The 20,059-nt window shown below is 52.3% G+C and overlaps 2 protein-coding genes across 7 annotated transcripts in view; one reads left to right on the forward strand and one right to left on the reverse strand.

The window, feature by feature from the left end:
* Nucleotides 1-31: 31 nt before the first annotated feature.
* Nucleotides 32-8,636, forward strand: Gnptg (N-acetylglucosamine-1-phosphate transferase subunit gamma). Its single transcript, XM_074059332.1, has 11 exons — nt 32-137; nt 226-283; nt 360-427; nt 7,101-7,155; nt 7,223-7,306; nt 7,378-7,471; nt 7,556-7,670; nt 7,748-7,830; nt 7,908-8,039; nt 8,114-8,195; nt 8,275-8,636. Exons 1-11 carry the CDS (start codon nt 86-88, stop codon nt 8,370-8,372), a joined length of 921 nt encoding a protein of 306 aa, XP_073915433.1. The 5' UTR covers nt 32-85; the 3' UTR covers nt 8,373-8,636.
* Unkl (unk like zinc finger) overlaps nt 8,492-20,059 on the reverse strand; it is a 40,020-nt gene continuing 28,452 nt past the window's right edge. For 3 of the 6 annotated variants that reach the window (XM_020169318.2, XM_074059329.1, XM_020169322.2), the window contains 5 exons: nt 14,460-14,552; nt 13,416-13,646; nt 12,365-12,567; nt 11,971-12,228; nt 8,492-11,115 (listed from right to left, as the gene is read on the reverse strand). In XM_020169318.2, the coding sequence (XP_020024907.1) occupies nt 10,960-11,115; nt 11,971-12,228; nt 12,365-12,567; nt 13,416-13,646; nt 14,460-14,552 (941 nt within the window). In that variant the 3' untranslated portion in view covers nt 8,492-10,959. Of the gene's footprint in view, nt 11,116-11,970; nt 12,229-12,364; nt 12,568-13,415; nt 13,647-14,459; nt 14,553-16,693; nt 19,594-19,905; nt 20,038-20,059 lie in introns of those variants that run through there. The other 3 variants (XM_074059331.1, XM_074059330.1, XM_020169319.2) reach the window with 3 other exon arrangements.

Genomic DNA, 20,059 nt, shown 5'->3' on the forward strand with positions numbered 1-20,059 from the left:
GGTTCCGGTCGTTCGCGTGACGCCATTTCCTGTTTCCGCCTCCCACGTGACTCGGCTGGCGCTCACGTAACCGCGCGGTTGCGAGATGGCTGTGCGGCTCGCCGGGTTCCTGCTGCTGCTCGGAACTGCCGTGCGCGGTCAGTGGTCCTGCGCTCGCTCTCCTCCGCCGTGGCGGTCTCGCGTCCCCGCGTCCCCGCCCGCGCCTCACTACTTCCTTCCCCGCAGGGTTCTCGCTGGCAGGAGCTGCAAAAATGAAGGTGGTGGAGGAACCCAACACGTTCGGGTGAGTGCCTCGCAGGCGGGCGCCTCGGGGCCGGGCGCGACCTGGTCTGGGTCCCCTGACCTGCTGTGTCCCATAGGCTGAACAACCCGTTCCTGCCCCAGACCACTCGCCTTCAGCCCAAGAGGGAGCCTTCGCCGGTGTCTGGTGAGTCCAGCGCCCAGCCGCTAGCGGGAGGTGGGAGCTGGCCCGGGTGCTGACCGAGGCGGCCGGTGTCTCCGCTCCGGAGGCTGTCGGAGGAGTCCGGGGAAAGCCCTGAAGTAAGGAGGGGAGGTGGTATCGATGGAGAACCTTATGGATGTTTAAGTGCTCGAGAATGTGCCAGAACGTTTTTTCTTTGCGGTGCTGGGGGATTGTCCTTGAGTATACCGTCTAAAGTTACGACGCTGCCCAAGGTGCGGCCAAACAACGATGAGCAGAAAGGTAGTGTTTGGAAGCGTTAGGCGGCCAGGCTGACCAAGGGCTAACAGCCTGGAAGCTGTTGGGACGTGAGGTTTTGTCAAGTAGGGGAGTTACTGAATGGCGCCAGAATGGTTTGACAGCTGCTCACGGGCTGCCCAAGTGTAATTACTGGTTCAGGGGTGGTTCATTTTGTCACTTGTTGGTACAGATGTAGCCTATTAGGGGATTTATTGTTTTGCCTCCTCGAAGGGAAGTTAACCCAGCATTTCCTCCATCCTGCCTACACTATAGCCAAACCAGACAATGCTAGGCAAGCACTCCACTACTGAGCTCCATCCTTTGCCCCCCTCCTTTTTTTTTTTTTTTTTTTGCTTTGATGTATAGATGAGGCTGGCCTCAAATTCAAGATTCTACTATCTGCACCTCCCACAGGTGGATGGCCATGTAAATGAGCCCAGCGGAGGGTCCCTGCAGGCAGTGGTGGTGAGCATGGGGGGAGGCGTTGAGGAGTCCATCCCAGGTGTGTCCTGCTTTATCTAGGTCAAGGGAATTGGAGAAGACATCTGCAAAATCAGGTGAAGCTGGGCCATTGGCATGGACCTCATAAGGCTGATTGCTGAGTCTGGGGTGGGGGAATCCCATAGAGATTGGGACATGGTTGCTGAAGAAGGCTTAGTAGTGACCAGTACCAGGACCATGGATGGTTGGAGGCTGCACTCTAGAACTTGGTGGCCACAACCTGAGGTGTTCCAAGCCTGGTATCTTGTGGCATGGGTGCCCTGAAGGAGGGAGGAGCCCATAGCTGGCACCCTCGAAGATACAGGGCATCCTCCAACAGGTAGCCAGTCAGGCCCAGCCATGGTCACATCCACCTATTCTTTCCACTGGATGACACTGCTGGGGGCTGGGAACAGACATTCCTGATGGACATAGCTGCTCACTCCCATTGCAGTGGGAGCACATGGTGAACAGGCAGCATGTGAAGAGGGCTTTCTGGAAGTCTGCTTCTTGCCACCATTGACCCTTGTGGGTAGAGCCCTTGGGATCAGGATGGAGGGGACAGACCCAAGCACCCCAGGGCTCTGACAGTGGGTATGATGGGGTGGAGGTCAGAGCCCTGACCAGATACAAAGGCCAAGTTTTCTAGAGGGGGAGAATGTTGGGAGAGGAGGAACTAGGGGCTTCCTGTGCTCTCAGATGGTAGTGAGTAGGAGAATCCCATTATCTTGGTCTCCCTGTTGTTCTGGGAGGGGACATTCCCATAGATGAGCCAGATGTTGGGGGAACAGTAAGGCAAGCACAGGTCAACACCAGGCAGGGCACAGTGGTACTGTTTTCTGCTTTCCTGGGGCAGGGACTGAATAAGACAGGCTGAGTGGGCACACTCATCCAATACTGCAAATGTATTCACTTTGATTTTTAATAGAAAAAGTAATATCGGAGAGAGCTAGAGAGAGGAAAGGAAAGGAAAACAGTGTCTGCCAGATGCAGCATGGAGAACCTGCTCCTGTAGAGGCCCCGGAACTTGTGTGGAGAGAGAGCCCTGCTGCCACCACAGCCCTGCAGAATCCCACACCCGGAACCATTTTGGTGGGCCACCAGGTTCAGTGAGTCAGATGTGCCCCCAGAGGAAGGTCTTTGACATTTGGTAGAAAACACTCATTTGTCTTCACCAGCATGGATTGGTTTTGTTGGCAGCGTCTCCGGAGCTGTGAATCTGAGTGGTGAAGGCTCTGGTTCTATGGGGCCTCTGGCTGTCGTGCTGTGCCCTTACCTTTCTTCTGGGCTGTGTGCTCTTTGGCCTGCCTCAGGCTGGTTCTCTTGTGTTTTCTGTGATATGCTTTATTGCAATAAAAACAGATCACAGCTGCGTAGAGCATTTGCCTGGCCCTCTCAAGGCCCCAGGTTCCATCCTTAGCAGTACAGAAACAACAACAAAAAAAAAACCCCATAATTTTCCACGATGGTTTTTTTTTTTTGGAGACAATCTTGCCATGTAGCCCAGGTTGCCCTCAAAACTCATCCTCCTCCTACCTTAGTCTCCTAAGTGCTGTGATCACCGCTGTGCTACCACTCCCAGAAAAATGTGCCATCTTAACAATATCTTTCAGTATGCAGTTCCGCGGCATTTGCTGTACTGTGCAGCCATCACCGTACTTCTGCAGAACTTTGCACCATCCCAGGTTAAACTGTCTCCATTAAACAACTGCTTCTCCAGCCCCAACCATCTTGCACGGACCCCTCCCGCGTGGACTCTGGGGTACTGTCCTGTGTGTGGCATGTGGCATCTTCACAGTTCTTGCCTGTTGGTGCAGGTGCTCCACTCCATTGTGGCTGAGTAGTGTCTCCTGTGCAGACGGAGCACATCGTGTCTGCATCTGCGTGCTGTCCCCTCTTGGCTGCTGTGACCATGGCATGCCAATGTCTGTTGAGTTTCCATCTCTAATTCCCAGGAGCACGACAGTGTCACATGGTTGCTCGGAGTTTAGCTTCTTGAGACTCTTCCCAGCAGCTGGGCGTTGTATACTCCCCCTAGCAGAGCACAGGGTCCAGTTTCTCCACTGCTTCACCACACTGATGCCTTCTAACAGCAGCCATCCTCCTGGGAGTGAAGTGCTGGCTATCTCATTCTACTTTCGGTGTGCATTGCCTTGCTTCACCTATGGGCCATTTGTATAGCTGCTTCACAAAAATGCTTTTCTTTCAGTCCTTTCCTATTTTACATTGGTGGTTCTGCTGTTGGGTTGTAGGAATTCTTTGTATATTCTTCGTTTTAATCTGTTATCAGATGTGGTTGGCAGACATTTTCTCCCATTCTGTGGGTTGCCTTTTCAGTGTTTTGATAGTCTTTTGGTTTGGGTTTGTTTTTTGATTTTTGAGACAGTCTCACCATGTAGCTCAGGCTGGCTTCAATTTTGGGAACTTTCTGCTTCAGTTTCCCGAGTGCTGGAATTACAGGTGTGCTCCACCATATCTGGCTCTCAAGTGAGTTTGTGCCCTCCCCCCCAGTGTTGGTGATCAAACACAGAGCCTTGGATAAGCACTTTACCACTGAAGTGCATCCCAGCCCTGTTTTGTTTTTGTTTTTGTTTTTTTGAGACAGTCTTGCTGTGTAGCCCAGGCTAGTCTCAAACACTCGGTTATCTTGCCTCCACCTTCCAAGTGCTGATATTAAAGGTGTGCCCCACCATGCCTGGCTATAGATGTCTTTATGCCAATACCACATTGTTTAGAAATCAGCGTTTTCTTCTAATTTTGTTCTTCTTTTTCAAAATTGTTTTTATTTGGGGTCTTTTGAGATTCCATTTCATTTATAGAATAGGTAAATTTCTGTTTCTGTAAAATATGTCATTAAAATTCTGATAGGGATTGCCTTGAATTTGTGTCATTTTGAGTAGTACTGTTGCCTTAAAAACGTTAAATCAGCTAAGTGTTGGTGGTTCATGCCTAATCCTAGCTACTCGGGAGGCAGAGATCAGGAGGATCCACCAGCCCTTGCTTGTTATTTATTAATAAACAGAATCCACTATGTAACCCAGGCTGGCCTCTGCTTTCCTCTGCTGGGTCTTCTATGTGTGCCCCACCACACCAGGCTTGCTAATGTGTACTGTGTTCTTCCTTCTTCCTGTTGACTTAATTCACTTTTCTTTCTCTGTTCTTTACAAGGAGTTAGGTTGTTGAAGTTTTCGAATGTAAGCATTTACAGTTACGCATTTCCATCTTATCACCTCTTTTGATACATCCAATAAATTTTGGTAGGTTGTAGGTTTTTTGACCTATGGGTTAAGAATGTATATTTATGAGTTTCCCACTTTTCCTTCTGTTGACTCCTTTGTGATCAGAGGAGATACTTTGTGTGGTCAGTTTTTTGTGATGTATTCTGCTACTGGGGTGTTCTATGTATGACCATTGGGTCCAGTTGGTTTGTAGTGCTGCTGCTCTGTGTTCTTCCCCACGGTGGTTCTGTCTGTTGCTAAAAGGGGGTTATGACACCTCCACGTATTTGTGGAAGAGAATTTTTTTCCTTTAGTTCTGTCACTGTTTGTTTTGTATATTTTAGAGCTCTGATGTTTGTGCATATATGTCCTTTTTTTGTAACAGCTTTTGACTTAGTCTGTTTTGTTTGAAGTTGGTACAGCTGCCCCAGCACTATTCTGGTTGTTTTCTAGGTACATTTTTCCTTCCCTTTAACCTGTCTTTGGCACTAAAGGGAGTCTCTTAGGGGCAGCTACAAGACATTAGAGCTCCAAAATTTTATGTTCGAAGCTTTGGGTTCAATCCCCAGCATCCCTCCAGAAGAGGGAGGGGACACTCCGATATAATGCAGCCTGTGACAGTTATGCCCAATGGGGCATTGAACTACAGGCATGGACACCAGACAGTAACTGGGTGAAGGTCTCTGCTAAGGGAGATACACCGGCAAGTGAAAAAGTCCACACTGTCTTGTCTCTGGTTTGTAAATCTACATTTAACAGTACTTTTTTTTTTTTTTTTCTGGCTGTACCAAGGTTTGAACTCAGTCTCACACTTGCTAGGCAGGTGCTCTTACTGCTTGAGCCACTCTGCCAGTTGTAAATCTGCATTTAAAAGAACCAATGCATAAAAACTACACCTGTGCCAATGAACACATGGTGTAGAGATGTGATTTGTGATATAAATAACAGAGTTGGACAGGTGGAACAGCACAGGAGTTTTTCTAGGTGATTACACTTGTTTTGATGTAAATTTAAATTAGGTTTTTAAATCCCCATGGTAGCACCAAAGAAAACAGCAACAGAATGTCAAAGGAGGAGAATCAAAACATGCTACTGAAAGCCAGTTGCACCGCTGGGGTGAGGCTCAGTAGTAGAGTACTTGCCCGGCATGCCAGGGGCCCTGGGTTCCATCCACTGTTGCGGGAGCCAGGCACAGTGGTTTTTGCCTGTAGCCTCAGCTACTCCAGAGTGAGGCAGGAGGACTGCTTGAGTCCAGGAGTTCTAAACAGCCTGAACAACACAAGACCTGTGGGTGGGGAGACTACTGGAATAAAAGAAAACAAAAAAGGTTGACACTAAAGAAATGAGGGACAAAGAAGCTACAAGATGCACTGACAACACTGTGCCACCGTATGCTTGTCTTCGCTAAGTCTTTATCAGTAACTATCTAAGTATAAACAGATCCAACCTCCATTCGGAAGGTGTAGACTGGCTAAACGGGCCTTTTAAAAATGATGGAAGTAGATGCGACCCTGAGAGACTATCTTTTGCTCCCAACAGGTTGAAAGTGTCTAGAGCTGAGGCAGGTATACTAGTATCAGACTCTCCCGGCCTGCATGAGTTTGTCCTAGAAACCTAACTGGGAGTGACAGGAAAGCTGGGGTCAGGTGGGCTGGGCACTTGGATGGAGACACACAACAGCCTGTCCACCTCCAGCAAGTTTATTATATACAGTGGCAAACAGGGAGGTGGAGCAACAGTTCTGCAGGGTGTGACACTGTAGTTATTGGGAACAGGAGGAACCTGCGATCGCTGCTCTCGAGCGTAAACCTCTCAGGAAAAGCAGCTGTGCTGCATTTTGCCCTCGCCCCTTCTGCAGCTGGGGCTGTGTTAACTAAGCCTGCAGAGCTTAGTTAGAGCTGCATAGACAGCTGTGCTATGTCAAGTTCTCATAGGCTTCTCATAACCTGCTCCGCACATCAGACAAAACACTGTCAAAAGACGTCGTAAGACAAGAAAGGGACAGTTCACAACAACTATGCACAAATACCAGAGCTGCAGAATACATAAGCACACTCGATCACTGAGCAATTACTCCCCCAACCCCCATTTTTGAAAGGCAGTTTTCCTGAATGTATCTGTTGGCTGGTTTTTGCCTCTTTGACCTGGGAGTGGAACATGTTTTCCTATTTTTTTTTGTATGCCTGTGGTATCTTTTTTTTTTAAACAGAAAGCTTTGCCAGTCTTTGCAGACTGGTTCTGATCATTGAGGCCAGTCAGGTTCTTCTGTCCTCTTGTGCCTTCCACTCTCAAATCCAGCACACATGCCTTAATTTCCTGGAGCCTCACCCGGGGGGTCTTGGGCCTTTCCTGGCCTGTGTATGTCCTGGGTTCTGTGGTCTCTGCTCAGCGCTGAACTAGGCAGAGACCAGTGCTTTGGGTAGCACCAGACAGACTTGCAGCTGAGGACCTCCCCCTCCACAGCAGATGGGATGGCTTTTTGCTGACTGGAAACTTTTGGCTGTGTCCCAGCCAAGTTGGATCAGCTGGTGACTGGTGGTTCCTGACTCTGGAAATGAGCCCGGAGCTGCCAGGCAGAGGCTCTTCTTCTGCCCACCTTGGCTTCTCAGTAAATGGTCCCTGGCTTTGAGGGGTGTTGGTTTCTGCCTGGTGCAAAAAGCTGATGGCCTCTGCACTGGCCTCACTGGTGCTCTCCTCCCCAGGGCCCCCGCATCTCTTCAGACTCTCTGGCAAGTGCTTCAGTCTGGTGGAGTCCATGTAAGTGTGGATGGAGTAGGCGGGACGGGCAGTGCCTGGGGACTGCCTGACACCCCTGTGCCCCCAGGTACAAGTACGAGTTCTGCCCATTCCACAATGTAACCCAGCACGAGCAGACCTTCCGCTGGAATGCCTACAGTGGGATCCTTGGGTGAGTGGGGGCGGGCAGGCGGCAGTGGCTCTGCTGCCTCGCCCCAGCTCACCACCCTGCCACTTCCCCAGCATCTGGCACGAGTGGGAGATCACCAACAACACCTTTGCCGGCATGTGGATGAGCGATGGGGACTCCTGTCGTTCCCGGAGCCGGCAAAGCAAGGTGCGACTGAGGGAGGGGACTGGGGGGGTGGGTGTGTGCATAGAATCTGGGCCCCCTTAGCCCAAATTGAGGCTCCCTTTCCAGGTGGAACTCGCCTGTGGAAGGAGAAACCGGCTGGCCCATGTGTCTGAGCCAAGCACCTGTGCCTACGCACTGACCTTCGAGACACCCCTGGTCTGCCACCCCCACTCTTTGTTAGGTGGGACTCAAGGTGGGGCTGAGGGTGGCAAGGGTGTAGCATGGGGTTCTGTGAGGTCTCACTGTGTTGGTCCCTAGTGTACCCGACTCTGCCTGAGGCCCTGCAGCAGCGCTGGGACCAGGTGGAGCAGGACCTGGCTGATGAGCTGATTACTCCCCAGGTGAGTACACGCTCAGCTGGGAGGGGGGCGATGTAGCCGGCCCCACCAGGTGCTCTCTGTGCTGCCTCCACCTCCAGGGCTATGAAAAGTTGCTGAGGGCGCTTTTTGAGGATGCTGGCTACTTAAAGGCCCCGGGAGAAAACCAGCCCACTCAGCAGGAAGGAGGACCTAAAGGCCAGGGGTTGGAGACCCTGGAAAACTGTAGAAAGGTAATGTCAGGAGAGGGTCCCTGGGCCTGCAGCTCCCTTCAGGGGCCTAACCCGCTCTGGAACTCCTGTTGTAGGCACACTCAGAACTGGCAGAAGAGGTACGAAGGCTGACCAGGCTGCTAGGACAGCATGGAATCCCCCACTCACAGCCCACAGGTAGGTTGACCTGGCTGGGGTGAGAGCCTGAATTGCCTTGAATCCTCCTTACTGAACCACAACCTGGTGATTTTGGCAGAAACCTCCCGTTCTGAGCACCTGGGCCAACAGTCCCCCACAGCCAGGACGTCGGAGCAGCCTCAAGACCGTCCTGGACAGCGTGGGAACATTTTGTAACCTGGTGTGGCTGCAAGGGGTGGAAGAACAGAAATCGGCCTGTGGTGTCCTGTATCAGGAAGACAGGGTCACTCACAGGCCCTGCTGACCAGTTGTTGAATTCAGAGACCCAGACAAAGTAAAGATTCAAAGTTTTAATTCCCATACTGATAAAAATAATTCCATGAAGTCTGTAAACCATTGCATAAATGCTATAGTGTAAAAAAATTTAAACAAGTGTTAAACAATTCACTACAAGTAAATGATTATGAATTATAAATACGACCTTCTGGGTTAAGAAAATTCCATTCATGTAACATTCTCATCTAAATGCTCAAAACAAGCATACATGTGGGGCTTCCATAAATTAATCCACATGAAGCGTCCACAACCGGATGGTCTGCTGACCACAGTTACACGCAACTTGCCACGCTATAATTTACTGCTAATATTTAACACTACAAAGTCAAAAGACAACAAGAACAACGCAGAGCCACTTGCCCACACAGCCTCGGCCCCGTTCACCCAGGATCTATTCAGAGGCCTCAGACCACAGCCCACAGGAGGGTGGGGAGGAGCCCCACAGCGTACGGGGGTCATCCACACTGACTCGTTCCTGGGCAGTTCTTTGGTCTCCCCCACAGACTCTGCTGCACCAGCGTGGGACCCCACTGAGCACTGCCACTTCTCTCCCCAGATGTCACCACGCTCTAGGCTAGTTTTGCAGAAGGAACTGGCCAGAGAAGCTTCACAGACAGACCTAAAGCTTAGCTGTCATTGCAACTTGAAAAGGTCTAGGCTAGTTAACAATAATAAACATTGTCCTGTCAGCCCAGAAAAGACCCCAAGGCCTGACCTGGGCAACAAGTGCATAAATACTAATAAAAATAATCTTCAACAGTGGTAACAGTGGCACAAAATATACGTGATTCCTAGGTACTGAGCTAATAAGTCACTATAATTAAAAACCGAAGAGTCACTAAACCCAAGTCAATAGTCACCTTTAGCAGCGGGGGAGCTGCGGGACATCCTGGATCCACTTCCTTTCAAATGACAACTTTGCTATCTGTCTTATATTAAAAAATGCTTTTAAACCTCCTACTATATTATTAAATACATTCTAATTTGGTCACTGATAAAAATGTTTACCTAGTCACTTTGCACTTTAAAAAATGCTATTAAAAGTCTTTGGCAAAGCCACAGGGGAGGAGAAACCTGACGTCCACTTCCAGGTGGAACTGAGCTTGCCCTGACCAGCGCACCCAACAACTGCCAGGTCAGGGTCTGTGTGGATACAGATGTCTTCTCCCCAGATTTCCAGAGACAGTCCCAGTTCTGACAGTGAGGGCTGAAGTCATCGCACTGGACCACTCTCTGCAGTATTCTTGCCGTGGGCCTGAGGCCAGGCTGTGGAGGACCACAGCTGAGCTGAGCGCACCAGACCACTGAGGCACCTCGCTGGTCCCATGGATGAACGCTGGTAACTGGACGTACAAGTCAGGTGCCAAATGTCGGCTAAAGCTGTTGCCCTGGATCCCATACACTGCTACTACAGCATCTCCAGGGTCAGAAAGGGGCGCGGGGGTTAGAGGTGTGGGAGAGCCCAGACGTCTCCGCACCACAGCTCGCCACCGCGCTTAGCGCAGTTGGGATGGCCCAGACGTCTGAGAAGTTACAAAGCACCATTGCCAGTTACAGCTCTAAGTTCCCAGACACAGCTGCTTCCAAAGTGAACTCAAATCCTCTAATACAGGGTTCCTTCTGTTGCATTTTTCATTAGCATCAAATTGTCTTCATGGGAGAAAATAAAACCCAGTGAACCATTTCCTTCACTTCTTTTGCAAGGCATAGGCACTTAGAAAAAGTGGCCACGGATCACATAAATGCATGATAGAGCTCTCAATATCATTTCACGATACTGGAATATAAAACTCCAATGCATGTGCACGTTTAGGAAAATTAGTTCCTTTCATAAAAACATCTACATGTATATGTCTTTCAATAATCACTCTGCTTATAAATACAATTTGTTTGCACTTAATTTGAAAGTGTAAAAATCCTAAGTCTTCTCACTACTAGATAAATGCTCTCACTTCTTAAGTAGCTTCAGAATATGAAATCTAATATTTACTATGAGTTAACAATAAACTGATATGAAACTTCAAGTTCACAGTACACATATAAAGCTTCATGTTATCGCATATTAAAAAACACGAACCTAGAAAGCAGCTTATAATTTGTAACATCTAACTAAGTTCCTCGGTTTACAAAGTGCTTGGTTGAGGCCCAGCCTCCCCATAACCCGGCCACAGCAGCGTCAGGACTGGGGTGCACCAGCAGTGCTCCACCTGCCCAGGTCTCTGAGGTGCTGAGCCCCCTGAAGACAGGCAGGTAGGTTCGGTGGAGCTTTTAAGGAGTTTGAGAACACCTTGAAACTGCTAGCGGGACGTGGTAAGGAAAAGTAATTCGAAGGCTGTCAGGTGGACAGTGGGCACAAGCTCATGTCCTGACATCGGTCACGCCAGCAGTGAGTAGATGCTGTGGTGGCATGTGGCACACTGTGGCCTCTGCACGATGCTCACCAGGAGGAAGTGGGGCCTGGCTCTGGTCACCATGGCAGGGGCTGGCCTTTGCAGTAGGGGCATTCAGGAGCACTGGCTGCACATGGCTCACACAGGACACGGTGCTGACAGGGCCGTAGGGCGGTGCCATGGGCCCGCTCCCGGCAGGCCACACACTGCTTGGCACGGAGCTGGAAGATCACCTGCAGGAAAGAGGTGGTTGGCAGGGCTCGGAGTCTGAGGCTACCTGCCAGATAGAGAACGGAGCTCCAGGATGGCAGGACACATGCTACAGCAGCAGTCAGGGGGACCTCACAGCATCAGAGCCAAGGCTGACAGTAGGCCAGAGACCCTGTGAGGAGAAGCAGCCAGGAGCAGTAAACACTTTCCCTGGAGACTCCCAACAGAGGGTTGGCTCCTGAGGTAGAGCCATCCCAGCCACAGGGAAGGGGTCAGCCAAGCAGGACCAGGACTGGCCAAAGGCCAGCTGGGTGCCCAAGATGTGGGCTAAGTGGTATCCATCAGCCAAGAGTGGTCAGGGCCAGGAGGCCGCACCTTGGAGGGAAAGCCAGAAGCACAAGTGGCAGCTGGCCCTTGGCTCTGTTTAGCAGCAGTGCCCGTAAAGGCAGGGCTGCAGAACCCTCCAGAGGCACCAGGTTGATCTGGTATAGATCGAAGATGAAAGGAGGTAGCCAAAGCCCTGGACGGTCACTTCCACAAGATGCCCCAGATGCATCCATGGCAGTGGGATGTGTGGTTCTAACTTTCCTGAAATGGAACAGGGCCACCTTTACAGAGGGCACTCTCATGCCTGCTGGCAGGCAGAGGGCAAACAAGGAAAATTCCAGAAAGGAAAAGCAGAGGCCAGTCTGAGGGGAGAGGAGAGGAGGTGCCCAGGGTGTAGAGCCAATGGCCACACCAGAAGTCAGAGAGAAAGGCCCAGGTAAAGGAAGGAGAACCAGAGCTGGGCCAAGTCTTGGGCCTCTCACCAGCCAGGCTCCCATCTTCCCTCCCCAGGGGACAGCCCCTCAAAACTGCCACTGGCCCCCATGACTCACCCCATCAACAGCTTCCAAGTCCAGGCGCAGCTGGTTCTGCAGGGAGTGCAGCTTGGGTAGGGGGATGGTGCCGATGTCACCACAGCTCCGCAGCCCCGTTAGTGAGGACGACAAGCCCAGGCCCTCGAGCTCTTCCTGCAGCTGCTTCACCTGGGCCTCCACCTCCTCCTTCCTCTGCAAGGCCAGCTGCCGGTCACTGTCAGCCACACGGGCACGCTCTTTGGCCTCCTGAGCCTCTCGCTGCCAAGCATCGCAGGCCTGAAATCCAAGGGACCATGCAGGAGGCGGCCAGGGCTGGCCCTCTGGACTCCCCTATGTCACCCGCACGGCCAGCCTCCCCGCCCACGCACAGTCTGTCTCACCTGCGTGGCCAGGCCCCTCCCCACTCACGCACCTGCTTCACCTGCTGCCAAGACTCTTCCCACTGCCTGATCTTCCTCCTGGCCTCATCCAGCTGCCGCCGGACCCGTGCCAGCTCAGCGCCATTTGGACTTGCACTTGAAGAGCCTGTGGGGCCAGTGTTCAGGATGGGGGATGGGCTGGGAGAGAAGCTGCCAGAAACAAAGTCCCAGATGCTCCCAGGAACGCCGTTCAAACCTGAGTACAGGGGAGAGGGGGGTGATAGCCTCCGGCGTACCTGAGGGTTTCTGGTGCATTCCTGCCTCTCGCATCTTGACCACCCCGAATAGGACCCTGTCCTCTGGGTCACTAGCTCATGACTGCAGCAGCCCAGTTCCCCCACCAGCTTCCTCCTGTGTGGTCAAGCCAGCTCAGGAAGAGGCTCCTAGGGGCTGGCACAGGCTGACAGTGACACTCACCCCAGATCCTTCTACCAGGTCCTGGGGAATATGAACAGGAAAAAAAAAAAATTCAAAGCTTTTGTGGCTGCACAGGAGGCAGAATTCTCAAAGCTCTCCACAGACCTCAGAGGCCCCACGGTTTTTCTTTTTGCGAGTGATGCCTGTTGCCACACATGCAGCATTACACATTAAGACTGACACACGTGACGTGCATTCTTTCACAACATGAGATTACGTAAGATGAACAGCTTCTCTTCATGGATAAACGAGCACAGCAGGCAGTGGTGCTGTTTCTGGTCCCTACTGGTCTGTCACATCACTCCTCTCACAGCATGCACCCAGCACTGTGCTGACATGCACAAGGGTGCAACAGAGCCACCTTGGTCTGGGATAGCCCAGTGAAGACCCTGAAGAGGCTTCAAGTGAGTCCCAGATGGCACAGAAAAAACAAGCGGAAGCCTTGAGTCTTGCTCAGCTCCTAGCCGAACAACCCTCTCGGGGACAGTGCTCAGTGCTTTCACTCAACTGTGCAGCAGGGGTTGGGGGGACGGAGCCCACAGGGGAGAGACTCCCTGCAGTCAAGGACACTTGGACTGTGTTCCAGAACCAGAGCTAGCAGGGAGGGCCCCACGCCCAGGATCTCACCTAATGAACTGTAGGATGAGGCTGCAGAGCCCAGCGTAGCCGGCTCCGATCGGAGGGGCAGCGGCAGCTGCTGGGGGGGCGTCATGGCAGAAGAGACGAGTGGCCCAGACAGGGACTGGGAAAGCGAGCTGAGTGGTGAGGTGGACAGGGATGAGGACGAGTGCAGGGATGGTGAGCGGGGCAGGGAGCCTGGGATGGTGACAGGGGCTGAGCCCACCAGCGACCTGGGACCTGATGGAGGAAGGAGGCTGAGTGAGAGGCAGGCAGCAGCGATGGCTGGTAAGGCCCTCTGCCATGGAAACACCTGCCATGAGCTCATGGGGTCAGCAGTCACAGTAGACAGACACTGGGGATACCTGAGGGACCAGGCTGGCAGGCTCTCCCCAGCTGGCCCACCTCATCTCAGCCCACCACAGAGCATTTAAGCAAGGGAAGTCTTGGTGAGGGTCCTAGCAGAAGCCAGATACCCTCTGGTACAGAGCCCCCACAGCTTTTAGGGTCCCCTGAAGTGATTTCTTTTGTTTATTTCTTTTTTATAACAGTCCTGGGATTGGAACTCAAGGTCTCTTGCTACTAGGCAGGCTCTCTACCACTTGAGGTACTCCACCAGTTTTTTTGTGTTAGGTATTTTAGAGATAGGGTCTTGCTTTTGTTGCCCAGGCTGGCCTTGAATCACAATCCTCCTGATCTCCGCCTCCCAAGTAACTAGGATTACAGAAGTGAGCCACCAGTGCCCAGCTAAAACGGTTTCTTTCGATATCAGAGAAAAAAAATGAACTTTTGGGATGAAGGAAATGAGTTAGCCTATAATGTTAATACATTCATCTTCATGCAACACAGCAGTTAAAATGTAGTGTCTTGTGTTTCCTTCAGCAGGGCCCCATGTGTGTCTGTAGGGGCCGCTTTGCTGCAATGGAGGTAAACTGAGGCAGCTGGCCCTGCATGGGCAGCAGCAGCAGGAGGAAGATGCCAGGGAGCAGGGAATGAGAGGGTCAGTTCAGCATGGGTGGAGTTTCAAGAGCAGCTGGAGTTCAGCATCCTCACCTGTTATTCCAGGGTCACGGCTGTCCTGCTCTTCCAGGTCTTTATCTAAGGATGCGATGTTTATGTCACTAAGACGCAGGTCTAAGGCAGAACCTGTGAGACCAAGCCTGAAGTTACCCACATGTGACTCGATCAGCATACACACCCAACTTCCACTGAGGAGGAAGCTCAGAGCCCAGACACAGCTGGATACCCTGCCTAGGCAGGCCAGTGAGCCCAAGGGCATTGGGGTGGCCGGGGGGCCTGGGAACAAGTGTCAGCCACCACCCCAGCTGCAGCCCTGGGTACAGCCAATGAGACTGCTCTCTCTTCCACAGCAAGGGCATTTAGGCCAAGCAGCCTCCCCTGACCCAAGGCTCAGCAAGCTGGCTCTGTCCACAGATGTGCTTCCTCTGTTTTAACTTCTGTGTATAAAAATTTGACCAAGTAAATACATCCTACTGCTAAAAGTTTCCCAGTAGGGTGATTTTAATGAACAAGTGGTTCACAGGTCATTTTGGGCCAAGTACCAAGACAATGAATCCTGACATCTTGATGGCTGAATGAGAATCAGGACCTCCTCCCATGGCAGAAGAAACACAGAAGCTCCTTCATCAAAAAGCAGTGAGCTGGATGTGAGGGTACACACCTGCAATCCCAGCACTCAGGAGGCTGAGGCAGAAAGGATGGAAGTTTGAAGCTGGTATGGACTACATAGGGAGACAGTCTCAAAAAAAAGAGAAAGAAAACAGGGCAGTTGGGACAGAGACGTGTGTACCACTCAGGAAGATGGCACAGAGGCTGCTCTTTCCACCCTGGGAACTGTGCAAGGCCCTGCGCTGGTTTCCTACACCTGGCCAAGCCAGCCTCAGAGCCAAGGCTGTCACTTCCCTTGGGACCCTGGTGCTCCCAATAACACCTGTTGAATGGACAGAGGTACTGAACAGAGGACGTCAGGGGTGGTCCCACCTCCAAAGTTGTCACTGGCCCTTTCCTTCAGGACAAGGGGCAGCCCCCCTGCAGGGCTGCTGACCTAGGAGGCTGCTGCATCTCCTCAAAGCAGCCTACCCTGTACCCTCCCTCCAAGCTGTGTGTGCCCTCTCAGCCACAGACAGCAACCCAGGGCTTCCTCCCTGGCCTTCAGAAGCTGCCCTGGGGAGGCTGAGATGAGGGTGCCATCCACCAAACATACCCCAAACTCCCACAGCCACAGCACTGCAATCATCTCTGGGAAGGTGTAGGGGACAGAGGGCCAGGGACACAGCTGGGGCCACAGGAGGTCCTGGAGCATACCCCACAGGTGACACCACCTTCTTAGTCCAGTCAGGGCCACATATGTGGGAGAATTCTGTCCAATGAGCACACAGCACAGGACTATGTTGCACCCACAACTTTCTCCCCTGGTTCTCTCCAGTACATCCCCGTGCAATCTGTGTGGTCTAACCCTGTCTGCCTTGCTGGGTGCAGGCTCCCTTGGTCTCCAAGGTGTCGCATCCCACTTTAAGATGCTCCAGCTCTCTTCTCCTCTGCCCTTGCCAGGACCAAGGGTCTCTCTGGGGGAGGGTGACTGCATCAGCGACTGTTGTCAGACTTGTGCTGGGTCAGCACTAGGCTTGTTGAGCCTTTGCCCACCCCTCCAACTGCCTAGTGCACCAAGTCCCCTGTGCTCTGTCCAACAGTAAATTCACTGTTCAGGCAGCACCATTACTGCTCAGAGATAAGCAGCATCTGGAGGGAGGGAAGGAGGTGCCAGCACTCCTACTGCCCAGGTTGAGTCTTGGCCCCCAGCACAGTATAGAACATTGCGAGTACCAGCCAGGATGAAAATCTAGATAGAGAGCCCACAGTGAGCCCAGGGGGTACAGGGTCACCCCAAGTGACAGGTGGAGAGTCAAGGACATGGTGGCAGAGGCCAGGGAACAGAGCTGGGGCCGAGACTGTCAGAAATTCTGGACTCAGGAGTCAAGTGATGGAGGTGGAAGGAGCTGCCACGGGGACAGGAACAACCTGGGATGGGAATGAAAGACCCATCACCACAGCTGGGTGAGACGCTGGGAAGACTGTTGCTGAGCGGGAGTCCCAGCCACACCTCAGACTGTGGGGACCCGTGTATGGGACATATCTGGGGTCCAGACCCAACAGGAAGTCCTGGTCAGACACGCTGTCTCTTTCAATCTCTGTTCTCATCCCTAGGACTAGAGAGCACCACTCAGCCCCATGGAAACCACAAAAACCAGCCACGGAGCATCCCTCACCTGATGCCTGGTGGCCCAGTGGCCCCACAGCGATGGCCAAATGCTCCTGAATCCCAAGAGGCAGGTATAGTGTCAGCCCCATGACCACATGGGGTCATGCACACGGCCTGAGCTGGTACATGGTTTGCGGCATATTTCCTGCTTCTGAACTTGTTCCCAGAGCCACCAATGGAACACAGCCTAGTCCCAGCTCTTCAGCAGCCAGCTATGTGGAGAATGTGTTTGTTTCAATTCCAGCCTTGAGGGGAAGTACTGGGGCCCTGAGGCCAGGCAGAAAACCACCCTCCCCATTGTGCTACATGACCAGGATGGCCAGAGTTCTTCCCATCTGAATGCACAGGCAGCACCCGGCAAAGACCCACTCCTAGGCCAATGAATCTTTAGAGGATTTGCGAAGGCCTTATTCAGAAAAGAGGTGGATGAGAAGTGGGGCATCCCAGCTGAGACCCAAGGCAGTGGTTCCCCAGCCACCAGCTTCCATCTTGCCGCCCTGCAGGATGACAGGGCTCAGGGTGTTGTCTGACATGGCCATGGTGGAGGCCAAAGCCCTCACGGACAGGTGTCAGGGAAGAGACACAGGCCATCCCTGGATGGCAGCACTGAGTCACTCAGTCCTCTGTCCTGTTAAGTGCAGCGTTAGGAAAGAGATGAGAAGATAAGGAACAGGAAAGATGGTGTCCCCAGTCCACAGATGACTACCACGATTGCCCCAGAGCTTCTGTAATCCCAGACATCCTCAGACCATGAAAAAGGATCGGAACCAAGGCGACAACTAACAAAAGAAAAAGTTCTGACAAGAAAAGAGATAGACAAAGAGTCTCGGAGGCCCTGGCTATCGGAGGCCAAGCGCAGAGGATGCTTCCCGGTGATGGGCTCCCCTCCCTAGGCTGTGTGTCTGGAGCATTTCTACCCCATGAGACACCACTCCCTCACACCCCACAGAAGAGGACTGTGGGTGTCCTGGATCTGTGGTTAACAGAGGACCACACACTGGGATGCTTCAAGCTTTAGGAATTTATCCTCCCAGTGTTGAGTCCTGAAGTCCAAAACCAAGGGTCCCTCCAGAGGCTCCAGGGGAGGGTCCCTCCAGGCTCTTCCATTGCCTTGGGGGCTCTAGGTTTTCCTGGGCTTGTGGCCACATGGCTCCAGTCTGTCTCCACTGACAATGGCCTGCTCTCTGTGTGTGTGTCCACATTTCTCCTCCTTATAAGGACACCTGAATCACTACATCAGGGTCACTCTAATGACCTCATAATAACTTGATGACATCTCTGAGCATCCCATTTCCAAATGAGGCCACATCCACAGGGGCTAAGGCTTTGAACTGAAGACAAATCTTTTTTTTTGGGGGGGCACACAATTCAACCAGAAACAAAGGGGTCCCCCTGGAGACGTTTCTCCATCACATCCTTCCCCACAGACCCCAGGTCCAGCTGTATTGAGACTTGTCCTCCAAATCCTAGCCATTGTAACTCCATCTGGCAGCAGTCACATTTAAATGTTCTACTCGCCAGATTGCAGCAAAACAAGCCTCCATGGTCCCACAGTGTTTTCAGAGACCAGCAAAGTCACAAGAGCAAGGCTACATGGCACCTGAGCCTGTAGTCATCTCAGCTGCTTTAACAACAGTAGGTGGCACTCTAAGCCCAGGTTTGCATTAATTCTGCTGTGTGTACACTGAGCCATATGAAATAGGATGGCAGGGAGAGGTGTTGATGATTTTGGGTGAATGCAGGCCTCCAGTCATCTCCACGCTGTAAGTGACCCTTAATAAACTCATTTACTCATCAAGATGGATTTATAGGAATCATTCTTAGGGCTGTTGGTATCCCAGTTCAGAGGCAGACCCTTCGTCTAGTGATCCGGGGATGGAGGTGGGAGAGAATCACTCAAAACCAGTCTTCTCAATACTCCTTCTACACACACATCTGTCTAACCCCTGCTGAGTGCATGCCACACTCAAACCAGACAGACCCCCATACTACCTGAAGCAGCTCTGCACCCCATTTCTCCCAAACTCTTGCTCCCCTCCCTGAAGCCTCATTTTTCCCATTTGGCCTCCAGCCCTTTCTCTGGTCAAAGCACCCCCTTCCTCCTGGGCCCTTGTCTCTGCATCCCCACCCACCTCCTGAGCCTGGCAGTCTCTCCTGTGGCCAGCTGCATGACCACCACCATGTTCTAAAGCCCTACCTCCTCCACGATCTGGTCAGACATCCTCCAGCATGGGTCACATCCCTCCCTCCTGCCAGGAGAAGCCTGTGGTCTCTCAAAAGCAGGTGCACTGCAGGGTCCCTGCCTCCAGAGTGGCTTGCTGAGCAGAGCCTTTGTGGGATCCTGCTGCTCCACTCACCCCACATAACTAAGACCCAAACCAACCTTTGCCACCCCTGTCCATCTTTCAGCCACGTCTTCAGCCTTCCCAGAGCCTGCAGCAGTGATCTTTCTATGGTGATAATTCTGTCAAGTCCCAAGGCCCTGCCCTCACAAGAAGAACAAAGACTAAGCCTGAGCCCCTATCTCAATGGTCCTGCTGGTCTCACAGCTGAGAGCAGCACCTCCCAGGCTTCTGCTGAGCAAGCCCTGAGTCCAGTCCCAAAAGTCCTGCTTGGCTGTCCAGGTGTGCCTGGACAGGTGTGACTAGACAGTGCTAGTCAGCTCTGGACCTTCCACACTGCACACCTGCCCTGCCCCAGGACTGTGGCCCAAGCCCACCCTTCATGGCTGTCCTGGAGCAAGTGGGTCACAGCCCTGGACATGCTGGCCAGCTGGACCTGGCAGCCTGGACTTAGCCCTCTGTACCTAAAGCCAAGGGATCAGGTAAGGACAGCTCTGCGGCTCTCCATGCCTTACTCCCGGCAGACTTCCAAAAACTCTCTTTGGAGTAGGAAAGAACAAATGGAGAATTTCTCTTCCCTGGATGATTCAATCCAGGTGCCATGTGACTCAGCACAAAGGTGTTCCCAGGTGCAGATAAAGACCAGGGGTGAGTCCCTGCAGAGGAACCAGCATGTCACCTACAGAGGGAGTGTCCAGGGGACCTCAGCCTCCAGCGTCACCAGCCCTCCTTCAGAGCCAATAGTTCGGAAAGATGAGAAGGAGCCGGCACCAGATTTTAACCCAGAAAAGGGCTCCACAACTCTTTTGGGCGGCTCTAGGGGCTCACAGATGTGCCCTGGCCCACCTTGTCATCAGCAGCTTCTCTCCTGCCTCACCTCGATTATCCCAAGGTCAGACGCAGATGTGAAACAGCTTACAGGAAGAACCAACTTTTAAAAAGGCTGGAAATCCAGGTGAGCCTCCTTACATAAACTGTGCCACCTGACCCAGAACCAGTCAAACTACCAGGAGCCGCCTGGATGTCAGAGC

Source organism: Castor canadensis, chromosome 17, assembly GCF_047511655.1.
Source record: "Castor canadensis chromosome 17, mCasCan1.hap1v2, whole genome shotgun sequence".
NCBI lineage: Eukaryota > Metazoa > Chordata > Mammalia > Rodentia > Castoridae > Castor > Castor canadensis.

What these genes read in the sequence shown, in the direction of transcription:
- Gnptg (XM_074059332.1), top strand. Translation starts at nt 86, where the DNA reads ATGGCTGTGCGGCTCGCCGGGTTCCTGCTGCTGCTCGGAACTGCCGTG. An exon ending in GCCTACAGTGGGATCCTTGG is followed by an intron (nt 7,307 to 7,377) that starts GTGAGTGGGGGC and finishes CCACTTCCCCAG; the next exon opens with CATCTGGCACGAGTGGGAGA. An exon ending in CCCGGAGCCGGCAAAGCAAG is followed by an intron (nt 7,472 to 7,555) that starts GTGCGACTGAGG and finishes CTCCCTTTCCAG; the next exon opens with GTGGAACTCGCCTGTGGAAG.